General features: G+C 53.9%; 1 protein-coding gene across 1 annotated transcript in view; it reads right to left on the minus strand.

Moving 5' to 3' along the window:
• Nucleotides 1-14,383: 14,383 nt before the first annotated feature.
• The window catches only part of SDK1 (sidekick cell adhesion molecule 1), a 182,814-nt gene continuing 177,473 nt past the window's right edge, over nt 14,384-19,724 (minus strand). The window contains exon 32 of the mRNA XM_061207928.1: nt 14,384-14,724. Coding sequence (XP_061063911.1) covers nt 14,479-14,724 — 246 coding nt within the window. The 3' untranslated portion in view covers nt 14,384-14,478. The remainder of the gene's footprint in view (nt 14,725-19,724) is intronic.

Raw genomic sequence — 19,724 nt, forward strand, 5'->3', positions numbered from 1 at the left:
GGGACGCAGAGGCAGGTGAATGTTCTCAGGTGTGCTGTCCCCTGAGAACGGTGGTCTCTCGCACATCTAAAGCCACATTCAAAGTTTGGTCATCTTTTCTATTTCAAAGACAGAATGTGTCCCGTCTTTCAACTGAAACTGCCTCTCAGACGTCCTTTGAAGAAAGAGGCATTCCGCCTTCATCTGTGTTTTCCGCCCCATCGATGAGAAACTGGGAAATTACTTGTGTGTTGAAAGAGAGGCGCGTCCCTCGAGGTCTCCTGGGCTCGGCCGTCCTCTTTCCTCCCGGGCGGGTAACCATTCCCAGGGAGCGAGTCGGTCCACTTCTCTGGAGGTGGGTCACGGGCTCTGAAAATCAGGACCCCGTGACAGCTGTGGTTCCCCTGGGGCCGGGAGCCGGAAGGAAGGGCTGGGGTCTGCCGAGGCCTGACCGTGAATTAAGAATAGGGTAGGAGTGAAAACTCCCCGATGCGCTGGAAGTTGCCAACTTCATGACACGATCTAGGGCTGGGGAGCGAGATGGACCTCAGCCACATCACTTAAAAATGTGAATGCTGGGATGACAAAAGAAAAAACCATGAAAAAAGGCATCTCTTGTACAATCTCCCTGCCGAACAAGAAGAGGGGGAGGGTTTGCACCCTCTCACAGGCGGGATGTGTGCTCTGGTTTCAATATGCTGGGCTTGTCCCCGAGCCAGGAAGCGCTCAATGACAACAGCCCACCCCAGGGACACCCCCGAGTCCCGTGAGGACCACACGCCTCCTGCCGGCCCGCAGGTCACAGGGCCCTGAAGACCAGGCTTTGCACAGACCCGCTGTTGCTGGTTCCCCGCTAATAGGACCACGTACAGCATCTCGTGGGCAGCGTGGTACCCACCTCCCTCGTTCCCACTCTCACCTTCCTTCCCTCCCTGGGGGTGTCCCCTGGGCATCAGCATGGGTCTGTGCGGTAAGAATGACGATTTTACATGTAAATGTGCCCTCCTCACCTTGCACCTTCTCCCGTTTTCACAGCGGCTGCCAATCGTGACACAAGAGCTGGGTGGGCAGAATGTCCGTGGGGAGAGTGGCTCTCGGAGGTGGGGAGGTTTGAAGAGGGATCAGGGGTCCGGCCACATGGGACTGGCTCCCGGAAAACAGGGGCGAGAGACGCACCAAGGACCTGAGAGCCGTGGAAGTGGCCCGTAACAGGCAGAGCTCACACGGGGGCGGCCACCCACCCCAGCAATTAGGAGGAATGGTGCTGAGGGTTCCATTCAGTTACAGAGAATAAAGTTTCATTGTGGCCCCCGTCCTTTGCAGCTGCCACTGTGAAGTTCAAACCTCTACCCAATTTACAATTTGACAGTGACCTCAGGGCCATGCCTCGGGCCACAGAATTGTGGTGGGCAGCCTGGGTGGGAGCAGGGGGCTAGGTGGATGCCACCCTGAACTCTGATCTAGCATCAATTCTCCCTAAAACGTATCTTCTTCCCCCACTTTTTACCATTACACATATAATCCATAAATATATTTTCTTTTTTTCAATATTTAGCAGCTTTATTGAGGTATAATTGACATACAATAAACTGCATGTATTTAAAGAGGACAATGTGAGAGATATATACACACACACATGAAACCATCACCACAATCAAAATAAGGAACCTATCTGTTGCCCCCAAAACTTTTCTCTGATCACTCCCTTCTGCCCGCCACAAAGTGTCTCATACCTGCCCTCCACAACCAAGGACCTGCCTCTGTCACTCGCTTGCATTTCCTAGAATTTTATATAAAATGAAATCACATGGTATGTTCCTTGCTTTGTCTGGCTTCTTCATTTAGCACGGTGCTTTTGAGATTCGTTTGTGAGGTCACCTGTATCAGCAGTCCATTTTGTTGTTTTTGTTGTTGCTGTGTAGTCTTCCACTGTATGAATGGACCATAATTTGCTTTATCAATTCACCTGCGATGGACATTCAGGTTGTTTCCTACTTTGGCAATTGCAAATAAAGCCATGATTAACATTTATATATAAGTCTTTGTATAGACACCACCTTTCATTTCTCTGGGGTAAATACCTCGAGTGTAAGAGCTAAATTACACTGTAGGTGTATGTGTAACTTTTTAAGACCCATGCTGATGCCAAGGGGACACCCCCAGGGAGGGAAGGAAGGGGAGAGTGGGGATGAGGGAGGTTGAAGTTCATTTTGGCGTGTGGATGTCTAATTGCTCCAGCACCGTTTCTTGAAAAGAATTTCCTTTCTCCATTGAATTGCTTTTGCACTTTGTCAAAAATCAGTTGGCCACAGTAATGTGGAGCTATTTACGGGTTCTTTATTTGGTGCCATGAATCTATGTATCTAAACCTCTGCCAATAGCACACCGTCTTTTTTTTTTTTTTTTTTTTTTTTTTGGCCATGCCTGTGTAGCTTGCAGGATCTTAGTTCCCCTACCAGGGATGGAACCCGGGTCCTCGGCAGTGAGAGTGCAGAGTCCTGACCACTGGACCACCAGGGTAGCATGCCATCTTGATTACCGCAGCTATATAATGTCCTGAAGACACCTAAACTTGCTCTTCTTGTTTACTCTTTCTCAGAAACTTTGTGATCTGGGGCTGGGCAACGAGTTTTTTTTTAAATTTTAAATTCATTTATTTATTTATTTTTGGCTGCATCGGGTCTTCGTTGCTGTGCGCGGGCTTTCTCTAGTTGCGGTAGCGGGGGCTACTCTTCGTTGCGGTGCATGGGCTTCTCATTGCGGTGGCTTCTCTTGTTGCAGAGCAGGGGCTCTAGGCACATAAGCTTCAGTACTTGTGGCGTGCGGGCTCAGTAGTTGTGGCGCACGGGCTTAGTTGCTCCGCGGCATGTGGGATATTCCCGGACCAGGGCTCAAACCCGTGTTCCTTGCATTGGCAGGCGGGTTCTTAACCCCTGCGCCACCAGGGAAGTCCCTGGGCAACGAGTTCTTATACAAGACACCGAAACCACAAATGATAAAGGGAAGATAGGTAATTGGACTTTATCAAAACTAAAAATTTTTGTGCTTCAAAGGACACCATCAAGAAAGTGAAAATACAACCTCAGACTGGGAGAAAATATTTACAAATCCTATATCTAATAAGGGACTTGTAGCCAGAAAACATGAAGAACCCTTAAAACTCAGTGATAAAAGGAGAAATTGCTGAATTTAAAGTTGGGCAAAGTATTTCAATAACCATTTCTCAAAAGAAGATGTATGAGTGTCTAATAAGCACATGAAAAGGTGTTCAACCATCAGTCTTTAGAGAAATGCAAATTAAAACCACAAGATACCACGTTATACCCATTAAGATGGCCAGAATAAAAAAGACATACAATCATAAGTATTGACAAGGATGTGGAGAAATTGGAACCCTCATATTGGTGACGGGAAGGTAAAATGGTGCAGTCACATTGGAAAACAGTCTGGCAGTTCCTCAAAATGTTAAATGTAGAGGTACCATATCACCTAGCAATTCTACCTCTAGGTATATACTCAAAAGAAGTGAAAACCTACGTCCACACAAAACCTTGCAAACAAATGGTCATAGCAGCATTATTCATAATGGACAAAACCCGAAACAATCCAATTGCCCCTTAACTGCTGAGTGGATAAACACAATGTGGATATCCATAGAGTGGAATATTATTTGGCCAAAGAAAGGGAATGAAGTACTAATACACGCTATAGCGTGGGATCCTGAAGACATTATGCTCAGCAAAAGAAACTGGCCACAAAATTCCATGCAGGGTATGATTTCACTTACATGAAATGTCCAGAAGAGGCAAATTTGTGGAGACAGAAAATAGATCTGTGGTGGCCCAGGCTGGGAGTGGGGCAGGCTCGGGGAAAATGGCGGCTGACTGCTAAAGGCGTGAGATTTCCTTTGGGGATGAGGCAAACATTCTAAAATTTGAGTAAGGTGATAGCTGTGGCTCTGTAAAGGCACAAGTCAGAATCGCTGACTTCCACACTTTAAACCCACGTGAATTATGTCTCAGTAAAGCCCTTAGAAAAAACATTAAGTGGCAGTGTGGCCTGTGGCTGCTGTCTGCATGCTCCTGGGACCACCCTGACCCCACCGGGCAGTGGTCCAGCCTGTATTCCATTCTTCCCGGAAGAAACCCCTGTCTCTTAAATTCTCAGGGAGGGTTTGTTGTACGAACCAAATAGCACAATGAACTATGCCCTGGATTTTCAAAGGTTTTCTCTAAAGAGCCATATTTATCTTTTCCCCACTCCTGAACTCTGTATTTTGGAAGACTGTATCTATGTAGCAGATTCATTTACCTTTCCTCAAATAACAGCAGGCTTACCTCCTTCAAATTGTTGGTGGGAAAGCACTCTTTCACTGAGGCCTACACTCACCACCTTAGTTAAAGTGACAGCTGCCCCCGCCTGCCCCCCATCTCCCCTCTCCCGCTCTACTTCTATGTCTGCTTATCACCACCGAGCAGCCTACACACTTCACTTTTAATTACATCTACTGCTTATTCTTGGCTCCCCTTACTTCAAAGTCAATTCCAAGAGGGGGGCGGGTTGGTCTTGTTTGTTCACCAATGGATCCCAAGTACATGGACCATGGTAAAGGGCTCAACACTGATCTCTTGAATGAATGAATGATTACTAAGAAATACTTAGCTTTCCTCTCATTAATATTTTAAGAATCGGGTACAATAACAATAGCTACCATTTCTTGAGTAGTATAAGTGTTTTACAGATGGGAGAACTGACCCCAGGTCATGCAGCCAGTAAGGATGGGTCCTGGGTATGAATCCTCTGCAGTGGCCTCTTCAGGCCCCAAGGCAGTGGCCCCAACTCGGGGCTGTAATTTCACGCCGATGTTATTTCAGTGGAAAGCAGAGAGACCGTACAGCCGAAGTTAGGGAAAACAGATGACTTTTTGTCAGGCATATTGAAATATTGAAAATATCTTGCGAAATCCCCTCATGGTACCTCTTTGGACCCCTGGACAGATTGGTGAGTAGAGCTTCCAGAAGCTCTAATGGAAGGTGAGAGTATATGGCTGCGGAAAACAGAGCTTAACATGCAGGTGCATTTCGATTTAGAGAAATGTAAACAGATCATTTACATGCTCACAGCCTACCCTCATAATCATCTGGTGCAAGCCTGGGGGGTTCTGATAGCATCTGACGTGGGATTTTCGCTCCAGGAGATCCGTAAACTGGGAAGACAGCCATGCAAAGCCCGTGCCTCTCAGGGACACAGACAATCCCGCACAGCCTGCCGTGCCACTGTCCTCTGTTTAGCTACCTCCTGCTCAGCTGTCTCTTTTCTAAGCCCTGGCACGGTGATCAGTCTCTCTTCCCGTCGGCTGGATGGAAGCAGCACGTCAAAGAGGGCAGACACACTGGCGGGTGGTAGATCTGGCAAAACAGCCGCCTTTCTGAGAGCAGACACGGGCATCGGGAGCTGTGATGACCGTGACCTCATCGAACATGGGCTTCCTCCCGCCCGACATTCATCTTCCTGCTTTCCGGTCATCTCTGCTGACAGCCACCCGGACTCTCCGTACTCTCACTGTGATTCCAGTGTTAGTACGAGCTGGATTCTGATTCACTCAAAGGCAACAGAAAATTCAGACACCAAATTCAGTGCTGATTGTCCTTGACATGATGAAAGACAATCAGAATTGAAAGGCTACTCAGGAAGCCAGGACAAGGAGGAAGTGATGGGGCAAAAGAAGAGACAGGGGCTTAGCCCCTTAAGTTTTCAACTCACGAGTTACTTTTCAACTCACGAGTTAGATAGGTATGTATTTCCAAAACTTCAAAAATAATTTTAAAAAATGTATGACACTTCCCAGTACAGACAGGATTCTGAATGGAAGATGGGACTGACCCAAGGCACAATTTCTTAGCCAAAAGACTGTAAGTTGCCCCGAAATGAAACATTGACCACGGTTCACTTTCAGTGTGAACTGGCTGAAACCGGCGTAGTGAATTCTATTTGGAATGGGGCTACTTTTCTCTAAAACCTACGAGCAGGAATGGCGTGGTTGAGGTGGGGAGCCTGGGCCTGTCTTCTGCTTCGGTCCCCCTGTGAACACTGGGCGGCCAGGCCGGGACGGCTCGCACACCCTGGGGTTGGCCTCCATTTCGCACTCAAGGTGCCCTGAGATGGTGGCGGTGGTGACCACAGGAATAAACTGACACTAACATATCTCCGGAGTCCGCAAACCATCTTCCCACCCATTCTTCACTTAAGCCTCAAAATAACCTAGTTATATTAGGAAAAAAACAAAAACAAAAACAAAAAACCAGAGAGGATTAGTGAGTTTCCCAAGAGCACACAGCTAGGAAGTGGCCCGTTGTCTTCAATGCCTGTTGACGTCTGGTGCCCTGGACGCCGAGAGAGAGGATGGGCTCTGGGAGCGGGGATGGGGAGGGGCCCAGTCAACTCAGAGCTCCAGCACTGCTCCATTGTTCTCTTTTTTACATGAAAAGATAATACATGTACCTGGTGAAAAATACAGAGGGTGCCAAGGTTAGCCTCACTCCACCCTGGTCCCCCCCGTTTTCGTCCCGTCTCCAGAGGTAACTGTTACCAAGTGCCTGTCCATCTTTCCAGAGACAGTCTCTCTACATTCTGCACCGGCGTATGTGCACGTCTGCACGTGTGCAAACACACACACTCAAGTGGAACATACTTATTTTTGCACAGCATGGTATAACTTGGAGATTGCTTTGCACCTGTGTGTGTAATTTCATCTTGTTGAAACAGCTGCATAGGCTCCAATGTGTGGATGTAGCAGGATTCATTTCCTGCTTGGGTGAGCGGGAGCCACCGAGGTGGATGATGAAAGGGGGGCTCCCTGAGATGCAGACGAGGTCCCCCTCGCTGGGGTCCCCAGGAGGCTGTGTGGCCCCCTTTCTCCATCATAGACGCCCCTGGAGGGCTTGCTGGGTTTCTGTCACCCCTCATCTCTGGAGCTGCAAGTCTCCAATCTTCCTGCCCTCGACGTTCTCGAAAAAATGTTCCTGAAGACCAAGAGGGGGACAGGAATGTCCCCCACAGACTCCGGGGCTCCATCAGGTTTCTTCTTGGGCTCCCTTTGGGGGCCCCATGGGGCTGTCTGGACCCCCAAGTCAGCAGGCCAATTATGCTGTTTGCTGGTTGGAGAATCCCACAGAAACATTTTCAGGATGCCTTGGAAATATGCATTTTTTAATTAAAATATTTGAGTCTGGATTAGATTCAACCCCACAATGTCGTTATTTGCTTAATGACTGCAGAATATTGTCTTATCTGAGGAGAAGCAGGACATTTTTAAGACTGCAGAGCCCAAAATTAACAGCTTGGAATTTTCACCCATGCTGGCTGTTAATTGACTCCAGCTATTAAAGGGAAAGAGATTTTGGCAAACCCTAAGGTCCTTGTACAAGCAAAGCCATGGACATGTTCAAATCATTTTAAAATAGGCGTCTGGCGAACCGATCGTGTTCGGAAAACAGGCCGGTTGATCAGAAGGTTTGCAAAAGCTTCTGCAGCTCCCGAATAAAGTATCTGAAAATAGTTTCACTTCATGACAAAACCAAACCTCTAAAACTTACGTGCCAATGTCACAGAAATTGGCAACAACCATGTCAAACTTCAGTTTTCTCCCGGGATGTCCGGGGAGGCCTTATCACCAACCTCAGAGCCCCTCGTCACTCTGCCTGTTCTTGGTGCTGGGGGGTCTCCGGTGCCCACAGGCGGGTGCTCTGGGAGATCATCATTGGTGGAGGCAGAGAGAATCACTGCCTCTGTCCGGGGAGAAGGGTTCGACTGTGGTGGAGGAGGGGGCACGTGTACACAGGGGGCAACTGGTCCCTGTTACCATTTACCTGATGTTCTGGGTGGGTGGGCACAGCGATGCTGACTTAGAGGACACTTTGGCCTGGGCCATTTAAAAATAGTTCATGAAAACTAAAAACAGAGCTACCATATGATCCAGCAATCCCACTCCTGGGCGTATATCCAGACAAAACTCTAATTCAAAAGAGACATGCACCCCTATGTTCACAGCAGCCCTATTCACAATAGCCAAGACATGGAAGCAACCTAAATGTCCACCAACAGAGGAATGGATAAAGAAGATGTGGTACATATATACAATGGAATACTACTCAGCCATAAAAAAGAATGAAATAATGCCATTTGCAGCGACATGGATGCAACTAGAGATTATCATACTAAGTGAAGTAAGTCAGACAGAGAAAGACAAATACCATATAATATCACTTATATGTGGAATCTAAAATACGACACAAATGAACCTATCTATGAAACAGAAACAGAATCACGGACATAGAGAACAGCCTGGTGGTTGCCAAGGGGGAGGGGGTTGGGGGAGGGATGGATTGGGAGGTTGGGGTTAGCAGATGGAAGCTTTTATATATAGAATGGATAACTGACAAGGTCCTACTCTATAGCCCAGAGAACTATATTCAGTATCAGTATTCAGTATTTGATACATCATAATGGAAAAGAATATTATAAAAAAGGAATGTAAAAAAAAAAAGTAAAGAACATCAATCAATCAAAAAAAAAAAAAGAAAATATAGTTCATGATTTTCACAGAGTGTTTTTTTCCCCCCCAGAAATGCCTTGTTTTGTGGAAAACACACATAAGGCGACATCCACAGCTAGGTGTGCACTAGCCCTTGCCCGCTTGGTGCATCCTGTCTATAACGTGGACCGTCCCTTTGTCCCAGCTGGAAACCAGGCTGTTCTGATTTGCTCCTGAGCCCAGGCAGCCGAGGATGTGACCGCTCCCCTGGGGCTGAGGGCCCCCAGGCGTTGCCGCCGGAGCCCCCGGGGTGGCCTTACAGGCGCCCAGAGCTCGGCCTGGGAACCAGGACCCCTCCAGCTGCCAGCAGGGGCGTGGTCTCCAGCTAAGCTAAACAGGGGAACTTACTGAGAGGCTGTTGGGAGCCCCGGAATTGGCAGGAAGCAAGGCTGCTCTTGCAGCCGGGAGGAACCTCAGAGGCGCCTCTGCTTCTCCCCCCGCTTGGGGGCCTCATTCCCAGGAGAGGCACCTGTCCCCTCAGCCCCGCTTGGCTCACCTGTCTCCTGGGAGGTCGTCCTGCCCCAACAGCATCACTCGGGGGACAGGCAATGCCCCAGGGGCAGCGAGGGTGCGTGGGGCAGGAGAGACACGTCCTAGGGCCCCCTTACCCCTGAGCTTGCCCTGGGGGCCCAGCTCGTCTCAGCGGTGCCCTGCTGAGGGCAATGCCCGGGTCTTCACCTGCTCACGGACTGGGCTCTCTGTGGAGGAGAGGACCCAGACCCCCAGTTCCTTCCAGAAGAAACCCGACCTCGCGGAGACGCAGGGCCCACCAGCCCGTGACGCCCGCCTCCCACAGTCTGGGCTGGGCTCCGCGGGACTCAAAGCCCGGGAACAATGTGCTTCTCCCAGGAAGGTGTAGGATCAAGGTGATGGCTCCCTCCCCTCCTGCAGGGAATGGAGAGGTCACGCTGAGCTCTGGAGACCACAGCTGGGGCGCCACTGCTCCCCAGCCGGCTGGGTGCAGTGAGGGCTCCCCCTGAGTCATTTTTCCTTCTTGGGGAGGTCCATCTAACTGTCATCCAACAAGGTAATGGAGATTTCTTTTCTCTGTGATCACTGGTTGCATTTCTAAAGTTTTTACGTTAACTTTTCAGTAATAACAACAGTAACAGTAACAACGGCCAGGCTTTGCCTAGAACAGGCCAGATCGTGCAAGTGAACTCCTGCATTTTCTCTTTACTAACAAAGGCGAGAACCATGGGGGGGAGAATAAATTCTGAGCTCCAGGTGCCTTTTTGTGCAGGTGTGGTCACCACGTTGGACCCTGCGCTGTGTGCAGGGCCCTTGCCTTCCGAGGCCAGCTGTCCCCGACGGGAGGAAAGCTTGGGGAAGGCAGGTGGCCTCCGGGAAGGCGGGCCGTGCAGCGGTTCTACCTGCTCCGCAGCCCCTGACTGCTTGGTGTGGACCCTGCCTCTGCCCCGTATCCACCTGGGGCAAATGGCTTCACCCTGGGCATGTTTCCTCGCCTGCAAAACGGGACCCTGACAGACCCACAGGGCATGGTGGACCCTGCGGATGGACGAACGCAGAGCACACAGACCACCCGGAAATGGTACCCTTCACACGGCAGCCGCGGTGTCCAAAATACTGGAACGTGGGCCGACCTTAAGTGCATATTTATGGGGGCGGAATGTAGGCAGACAATGTGGGGAAAAGAGAGAAAATGAAATGTTCTCACCTCTGGCTTGTCAGTGTTTGCTTCCGGAGCAAAAGGGCCAAGTCGGAAGCACAGGCCCCCTTCTCCCTCCTTCGACTCAGCCCCCGGGCCCTGTCCTCGCAGCGCATGTCCTCCTTGGTGGCACCTGGAATCACTCGGGCAGCTTTCCCCCCGAAAATTGGATGCCTGGGCCCAACCCCCAGAGGTTCTGTCTTCCTGGGCCTGGGTGTGGCCGGGCACTGGGATTTTTAAGCACCACGTGGAGAGCTACGCTCTGAGGCTGGGAGGACCTGAGGATGAGGGCAAAGCCGAGCCCCTCCTGGTGGACCCTGGCACCCACGGCAACTTGGCCCCAGGGCATACGGGCCCAGCTGGAAGGGGCGGGAAGGGCCTCAGGCTCCGGGAACCTGCTGGGTCCTCATGGAGAGGGGAGGGGAGGGTCCATCGGAGCGGGCAGTCTCCCCCCAGTCAAGGCTAAGTTTGGCAATGAGCAGTCTCCCCTCCAGGCACCTGTGGAGTCTTTGTGGGGTACTCCAGGTGGTGGGGGGCTGGTACTGAGGATGGCTGCTGGCCACTCTGGGGTGTGCGGGCCCCAGGCTGCTCGCCTCAGGCCCCTGGCCACCCGGCCGGGCTGCTCCCCGGGCGTGCCTCTCCCCGGGAGATCTAAAACTGAACCCCTCTGACCTCACCTCCGCTGTGCGTCCACACCTGCATTTCCAGGAGGGGCCAGCACAGCACTGGGCTGACGTTTCAGTGTTCGATCCTACAGCCCTAGAATTCATGAGTCACTTCATCAACACTTGCTGAAGAAAATCACAGGCGCATAAGGAACAAAATGATGCTTTTATTAAAAATCGTACCCATAGCACCTCTCTGTCTTCCTACAATTTTTTTTTTTTTTAAAGGAGATCTAGTTTTCTGCACAATTCCAGAAAATTGCCGGGAAGACTCCAGGACTGACCTAAGCTCCTGCTAAACCAGCAGGCGAGGCTGACAGGAAATGAGGCACGCAGAGCAGACCAGCTCAGTTCCTGGATTTCTACCTGCTCCCACCTTTCGGAGGGTCCACGCTACAGGGATGCTGAATCAAAGAGCCGCATCTGGATACGTGGATATGACTGCTCACTGGGAGAAGAGCTACAGTGTGCCAGGAATTCGTAAAAACCGAAAACCATGCTACAAACCATTAGGAACATTATGCAAACACCATGCTTCAGTCCCATCGCGGCCCAGGGCAGGCACAGCGTCACAAGGGGTTTACGGAGCGCGCGCCACCCTCCGCGGTCTCCGCCGAAGCTGCCCCACATCACGTCTCTTCCGCGACGACATCTACCGAGCGCTCCTTTAAAAAGCATGGCCGGGAAGGGGAGGCCTTGGTTTGGACCGATTTATTCAGAGGGAGGAGGTGCAGTAGATGAAGGAGATGTGCTCCACGGCCCGCTAACCACAGGGACTGCCCACAGCCCCGCCCTGCCGCTCACTGGCCTGGAAACCTGTGCCCGGAGTCCCCAGTGGGGACGGGAGCCCCGCGCAAACCCATCCCTGCCGCTCAGACAGAGAGCGCGGCCCTGCGGCTGCTTCGCTGTGGGTCCTCACGCGGAAGGGGCAGCTCGCCTGCCCATCACGGGGCCTTCGATGGGGGACTCAGCAACAGCTGAGCGCGAGACACCTGAAGGGCATCATGGCTCAGAAGGCGGCAGGATGGAACACTCCTCCTTGCCTCGGTTAGAGAAACAGTGCTCGTCCTTTTTTTCAGAGCCGAGATTAAAATCCAGTATCCATTTTCCTATCCTGTGATTTTCTTTTTTCCTCCCTAAAGACGAGAGGTTAGGAATCGACGCTTCTCAACGCCCACACTACCTGGAGGCTGAAACCTAACCAGAGACCTCCCGCTCTTCCTCTGGTCCAGTAGCTCCCACGGCCCACAGCGCCTGTGCCACCGGGCGGGGCGCGGACGCCAACGCCCATCGCCGCCTCGGACCGCCTGTTCCGTCCCAAAGAAGTTCGCTCAAAGCAGAGAGAACACAGGAAGTATAACGAGCCTGGGGAAAAAGGCGTCGTGTTGTCACAAAAGCCCAAAAGCCAGAAACACGCCTCAAACCAAGCCGTCCCCACGCTAGGACGTTTCAGCACTTTCCCGTATACAAAGCAGCGGACATGCGGCTCAGAGAGCAGAGCGCGCAAGGCAGTGTTCGTCCTCGTTCTCTGCCGATCGCTCGTCTTCCGAGAAATTCGAGGGGCAGCCTTGGGGCTTTCTGTCCACTTCCCCGTCTGGGACCGAGAGGACAGAGGTGGCTGGCCCTGTGCCCTGGGTGGGTCCTGTCCAGGGAGCGATTCTCATGCAGGAGAGGCTTTGGGCAGAGCGTCTAGGATTTTTGGTTTAGAACGTTTCCCCTCTACACAGAAAAGGAAGGAAGGAAGGAAGGAAGGAACGGAGGGAGGGAGGGAGGAAGGAAGGAAGGAAGGAAAGAAAGAAGGAAAGAGAGAAGGAAGGAGGAGGAGGAGAGAGAAAGGAACCTTTCCACACCTCCTACCTCTACTTTTAGAGAAACTGAAAGGGTTTTTTTTACCCAACACAAAACTCTCAAACAGAAGAGGCCTTTTTTCAGCAACACGAAACTCTCCTTGGTCTCCTGGGGAGACCGCACCCAGCAACTCTGAAATCAGAGCGTTAAGACAGCCCTCTGCCCGGAGGAGGCGTGGGAAGAAGGGACCCCGCAGACCACGTGACCCACGTGTGGCCACAAGACCGGCTCCCCGTGGCGTGGGTGGCTGGCCCAGCCCTTCCCCCCTTGGGGACCTGCAGGCCCGTCCTGTGCCCTGGGGGGTGTGGACAGGCTCCGGCTGACCGGGCAGCTGGCGGGGTCCTTCTGCAGTGCCCCCCGGGTGGGGCGGGGCACACCCCGCTGACAGCAGCAGCACTCCCGGTACATCTGGCCCTGGGACCACGGCTTGACCACCTGTACCTCACACACCTTTTGCAAAAAATGATGTGATGGGCTAGAGGCAGAGCTACGGTTTGGAGTTTCAAAATAGTTCATGCTATTACCATTTAGCTAAAAAATGAAAACAAAACAGTAACAAAGTAAAAAACGGTTTCCAGAAAACCCATTAAGGCTAAGAGCTGGCCTGGGGTCAGGGGAAGGGAGAGCCACACCACAGTCACGGCAGCGGCGGGAACCCGGAGGCCCCAGGCCGCGCGCGCTCCAGGGAAAGCCGCGGGCCACGCTTATGGCAGGGCCTGGCAGGCACGGGGGCGGGGGGAGGGGCTGGGGACCCCGTCTTCTCAGAGCCGTTTTGCTATACTTGGAGACACTGTCGCTCTTCGTCTTTCCCACGTACAAAGCTAAACAATTAATAAAAAGGCACCTGGAGACAGCTGAGACTCATTCATTTCATGTGACATATTTTAAAAAAAGATAAAAAGATTTAAAAAATACTCTGGTTAACAATGCACACCTCTTACACAGCGAGCGATTTTGCAGCCGCTGCCTCGTTCGCTGGGGTTGGCGGGCTGGCCGTGTGCTGTGCGGTCAGGGAAGGAGCGAGCTTGCGGAGGGCCACGGGGGGTGGGGGTGGCTCCCAGCAGGGGTGCTTCCTGCTCCTGCGCTGCGAGGTCGAAAGGAAGAAAGGAAGGGGGAGCCCCGAATATTTCACCCCTGGAAGGACGCCGAACGGAACCTTGGAATCTGTGGCCCCGCGGCCAGGAACCTTAAAGCCGATTCCTCGCCTACAAACTGCCGAGTAAGGACATTTCAGAGACGGACGCCCTTGGGTCCGGAGGCCCTGAGCCAGGGTCACACACATGCTCTTCGCACCCCGGAGACGGAGACGGTGGGATGGAGCCCCAGATGGGCCGCTGGTTCTCGGGCAGGGGTTAGAGACGAGAAGGGCGCGGCCTGCAAGAGGCACGGCCTCCCTGGACCCCCGTCTCCCTCTCCCCCAGCCTTCCTAGTCGGCGCAGGATGGAGAAGCCCGGGACGCGAGGGCTCAGGTCTTCCCAGGTCGGGGTGACGAGCCCTTGCACCAGTGAAACACACCTTCTCGTAAAAAGAAAAGGAAAACAAAGAAACCCGCTTCCTGCAGCGATGTTACAAAAAGCCAGTAAAAAAAAACTTTCCTAATTGAAGTCTCGCGTTCACAAGTGGGTAAAATCAATCATCAGGCGTCAGATCCTCTTAAACCCAAGCTGTAGCCCAGTTTCCGGAGCTGACTGTCTCAACAAGGGTCGCCGCGGGGTCGGCGCTGCTCACACGAAGGACGAGAAGCCGGTGAGCGGAGTCCGGGCGCCGTGGGCGGCGGGCGCGAACACGGCGCTCTGCGTGGTGACCACCGCGTGCGGGGCCGGCCCGGCCTCGGCCCCCGCCACCGCCTCGTACCTGTGCGGGGCCGCGCTCGCGCGCCGCTTCCACGAGTTGTAGTAGGTGGGGTCGCTCAGGTAGTGGTTGACGAAGGAGTGCTGGGGGAGCGCGTCCTCGGACTCGGACTCGGTGCCCTGCGGACAGACGGATGGACAGCGAGGCGTCAGCCAGGCGGCCGGGGGGCGGGGGGGAGCTCAGGGGGGGACACGGGGGGCGGCCACGGACGGGGGGAGCTACGCGGGACGGCGGCCGTGGGCAGCAGGGCTGAGCGGGGAACAGGAAGGGCCAGGAAGGGGACCAGCACTGGCCGCCCACGGTGGGATGGTGCAGGTCAACTCTTTCCTCCCGCTTCCCCCGCCCCAGACCTCCTACACTCCACACAAGCGCGCACGGACCCCCCAGACCTCCCCCCAGGAGACCCGGGCTGAGCTGCACCAAGCCGGGCAACGTGCTGTCTCGCTGCCCTTGAGTCTCTGCTCCCCAGCCCATCACTGTGCCTGGGCCAGTGCCAGGAGGGTCTACACTGCACTCCCACCCAGGAGAGGTCTACACTCCATCTCCCACCCAGGAGAGGTCTACACAGCACTCCCACCCAGGAGAGGTCTACACTCCATCTCCCACCCAGAAGAGGTCTACACAGCACTCCCACCCAGGAGAGGTCTACACTTCATCTCCCACCCAGGAGAGGTCTACACAGCACTCCCACCCAGGAGAGGTCTACACTCCATCTCCCACCCAGGAGAGGTCTACACTCCATCTCCCACCCAGGAGAGGTCTACACAGCACTCCCACCCAAGGAGAGGTCTACGCAGCACTCCCACCCAGGAGAGGTCTACACTTCATCTCCCACCCAGGAGAGGTCTACACAGCACTCCCACCCAGGAGAGGTCTACACTCCATCTCCCACCCAGGAGAGGTCTACACAGCACTCCCACCCAGGAGAGGTCTACGCAGCACTCCCACCCAGGAGAGGTCTACACTCCATCTCCCACCCAGGAGAGGTCTACACCCCATCTCCCACCCGGGAGAGGTCTACTCTCCATCTCCCACCCGGGAGAGGTCTACACAGCCTCAGGGGGATGGTGTGTATCCTCGCAGTGCAGAACACAGAAGAGCACGGGGGTGTGGAAGGCCTAGGGGCCGTAGCCTGCCCAAGACTGTGACGCAGGCTCCCACAGACCAATGGGATCCGATCCTGAGCGTGAGAGGGGGTGAGGAGGAGGTTTGTCCTTCATGGGACACACATTCCCAGGGAATGTCACATCCATGCCCATCTCTGAGGGGAGGTTGCCAAGAAAGGACACCCTAAATGAACGCGGTGTCGTGGTGTCTAAAGTGCTACGGGGCCCTCCCTCTCCAGGCACTGAGGGACCTGACCCCTCACCATGCGGCCCTAGAGCAGCTGGTGGAGGAAGTGGGCTGCCCATTGATGGTTCAAGATCAGTCCCTCTGAGGGTCTTTCCCCCCTTTCTTTCTACAAACAAAGCAGCAGTTTCTAGTAAGGGCACTTAGCCCGCACGGTTTCTATGTTCATTTTCTTGAAGTAAAACTCCATGCCGTGTGTTGTGCGGTCTTGGGGGCGGGTTTTCAGTGCTGGAGGGTCTGCAGATCTGGGTAGTGGAGGCCGAAGTGCTTTCCCAGAGCAGGGGGGGCTCCCGGTTCCCCTGTCCCAGACCTGCCAGGTGGTCCCGGGGCCCCTCCCCTGAATCCCGGGAGCTTCCTGCCCCCTGGTGGGTGGGGATGGCACCCAGGCTGGCCGGGCTCTGCTGTGAGGACCCGCGCCCAAGACGCTCCCCAGACCCTGAAAGCACAGGCGTTCCTCCCCGCGCCCGCTACCCCGGACCTCACAGAGGCCACCTTCCATGTGCCAAAAATGGGTCTGCAGGCACGGTGGCTTCCGGCCTTTCAAGTTCAGGGAGGGGACAGGAATCGTGGCCGAGTAAAGCCCCTCCCCTTGCGGGGCACCCTGCCAGGTGAAGGTCACCGTGGGCAGCAGGCGGGTGACTGGCTGGTCCCTCACACTCCAGCCGCCCACGGGCGGGGCGCCTCCTCGCTGGGCTCCAGGGCCGAGCCGTCAAGGGGTCAGCCACACCTGCCCTTTCTCCTCTCCCCGGAGGGTGGCGGAGGCCTGGGTGGTATAAAGGACTGAGTGTCCCCCTAATGCTGGCTCAGAATCTCCAGGGAAGTCTTGGAAGAGCACAGCTTCCTGGGCGGCGGCTCCCGCTCTGCTCTCCTGACTCAGTGGGTTCGGGATGGGGCCTGGGAACGTGTATTCCCTGGAGGCTCTGGGAGGATTCTGAGCAGCGGCCAGGCTGGGGTGGGGGCAGGGGAGGAGGGGACAGTCGCCCTCGGCCTTCACCTGGCGGTCTGGGGGGTGACGGCCGCCCCCGAAGGCAGCTCGGACCCGAGGGCTCACGCTGTCCCGCACCCGGGGAGCAGCATTTCGTGCTGTGAGAGCGGGCGGCCTCTTGGCTGTGCAGACACCCCTCGTGTACATACGGTGGAGCCAGAGACTTCTGGGATTTTTTGGACACAGACTGAAACCCTTGCTCTAAATGGAATATTTACATAAAGTAACGACGGTGAGTCACAGATCTGGGAATCCTCAGGACGTTAAATGTAAACCGTTCATGTTGTGCCATCGTGCATGGCTGAGGCAGAGCTCCTGGAAACGGGGGCTGACAAACGTGCCCTCCCAACACATCCCAGAGGCGGAGGACAGCTTCTCCATCATCGGACAGCGATGCCGAGAGGCAGCCCAGGCTTCTTTCCTGTGGACACTGCTCACGACAGAGTAGCCTCGTGCCACCTCTGTCGCTGCACCGTGACCCTGGGAGGTGGGAGTTCGGATTCCCGGTTTATGGATGAAAAAGGGCTGTGTAGGCCCCGGGCGGCGCGGGAGCCTGCCCTGAGCTCGGCCACCCAGGCCTCGGCGGTTCCCGGCTCCAAGCCCCTCCTCCACGGCAGCTGAACAGGTTCACCACCCGCTAGTCGTCAGTCCCAAGCCCATGATGCTCTGAAAACCAAAAGCTGTTTTTGCAACTCGTTTGGAGGCAGAGACTGACCTGCGCTGAGCTAAGGTGCCGCGGACCCCGAGCTGAACTGCCGGGAGGGAGGCCGTCCGGTGTGGATGTCCTCAGGGGTTGCTGCAGACACACGGGTGGGTTCCGCGAGAGTGCCCCCCGGCCCTGCTGGGGATGTGACCCGATACAGGACTCAGCCCCACCCTGAGAAACGCCCAGTTTTTGAAAGTGTATCTTTTTCAGATAAGAGACCAGGCGCCTGCGTCTGCAGGTGGTGGTTAAGATTTATCCTTCATCTGTTTTCTAGAGGCCTTGAGGGGCTTATGAGGCCAAGCTCCGCGTAAACTCAGAGAAAGGAGGACAGAGGTCATGGAGGGAAGCCGAGGAATCTGTTATCAGTCCCTGAGTTGGGTCTGTCACTTCTTCAGACACTGATTTTGGTTCTAAATTTCCTGAAGCTCAGGGGAAGGAAGACACCGAAGCCCTCTTTCCTCATGAGAAATTCACGGAACGTTCAGGATTGGACGACAGCAATATGGTTCCTGGTTTCACAGACGGGGTCAGGGTTTATGATGATTTGAAGACTGAACGTTAAGATTCAAGATTTCACCCTTCAGTGTTTGGGGTCCTCCCCACCCACCGTCCCAACCACGTGAGGACGAATGTGAGAAGTCGCGATTGGATTCCATCTCATTTTGTGTTGGAGAGAATGGAGGCCCACAGAAGCGAGTGACCATCTCAGGGTCATACTGGCTGGGGACAGAGTGGGGGCAGACCCAGCTCTGGCATCGCAGCCCAGGTGGCAGAGACAGAGGCTTCTCAGTAACCTTTCGGGGCCGCCTTCAACCCCAGCTGTATAAAAGATTAGAGACACTTCAATGGGTGGGTCTCACACCAGGTCCCTCCAGTGATGGAGGCCATCCTATGCGGCGGTCACTCGTTTTATAAACATGTCCCACACCCAGGGGGTGGCCCGGGGCACTTCTCTCCCCTCTTTCTACCCTTGTCCCCCCTCCTGCAGCTGTTCAGGCTGCGGCGAAGCCGGGTTTGCAGTCACCAGATGGGACCGAGGGGCAGCCTGGAAGGGGGCTCTGAGTTCTTGCAGGAGCCAGCACTTCTCAGAGTATGTCCAGCACTGCTTCGAGAATGAACGCATCACGTGTTCCACACTCATGTGTGTGTTCACGTGATTAACAAAACGTAGTTTCACTGGAGACCTCTTAATAGCTATGTGTCATTATGCACTTTCTCAACCACAGATCTCAGTGTCCTCTAGGCCTGTGACAAATGTGGGCACTAAGAAGAGGGCCTGGCAGGAGACAGTCGGGGTTGGCTGTCCAGCTCACAGTGATGTCCCAGTGTTTGTGTCTGAACTGTGACCCTTTGAAGGAAGTGACCCTTGTCCCACCTTTCCCTGTGACATGGGCTGAAGGGCTTGACCCTCAGAAAGCAGTGATTGGCTAATGGGTGGCATGTGGCTTAAGCTGAGCCAGTCAGAACCTGCCCTGGGATTTTTCCCACTGCATCTGGAAGAGCAGAGTGCTTCATGTGGGGACCAAGCTGGGCGGCTGTCAGCCTTGAGTGGCAGGGCTGCAGGTCCAGCCAAGTGGTCCCAAAAGCCACTGTGAGAGAACAAAACCATCGTGCAGAAAGGAGAGGAGAGACTAAGAGCTGCTCCTTTAGCTTCTTGCTGTTCATTTAGGGAGAGTGAGAGCGTACCCAGGTCTCATGACACACGAGGGTGAGGGCGAGGGCAAGGGCCAGGGCCTCCTGGCTCCTGCTCAGGTCTTGCCTTTGCCTTCACAAGAAAGCACCGAATTAAAATGCCATTCGTCCTTCTGCTGCCTGCCCTGCTTATTGTTTAGATGACATTATTATTTTTTAATGAGGATGTATTTTAGTGATTTAGAATTATTGACAAAAAGGAAACACTGCAGGGTCTTTTTTTTTAAGTTTCCTGTGTGATATGAAATAGCGATGTGTGTTGGTTTCCCAGGAAACCGTAGAAGGCCAGCCTGTGATTGGATGTGCTGGCAGACGGACTGTGAGAGTTTCTAAAGGTGCATGGACGCCTGGCAAGCAGCTAATAGAGGTAATCTCAGCACTTTTGG

This window comes from Eubalaena glacialis, chromosome 13 (assembly GCF_028564815.1).
Source record: "Eubalaena glacialis isolate mEubGla1 chromosome 13, mEubGla1.1.hap2.+ XY, whole genome shotgun sequence".
Lineage (NCBI taxonomy): Eukaryota > Metazoa > Chordata > Mammalia > Artiodactyla > Balaenidae > Eubalaena > Eubalaena glacialis.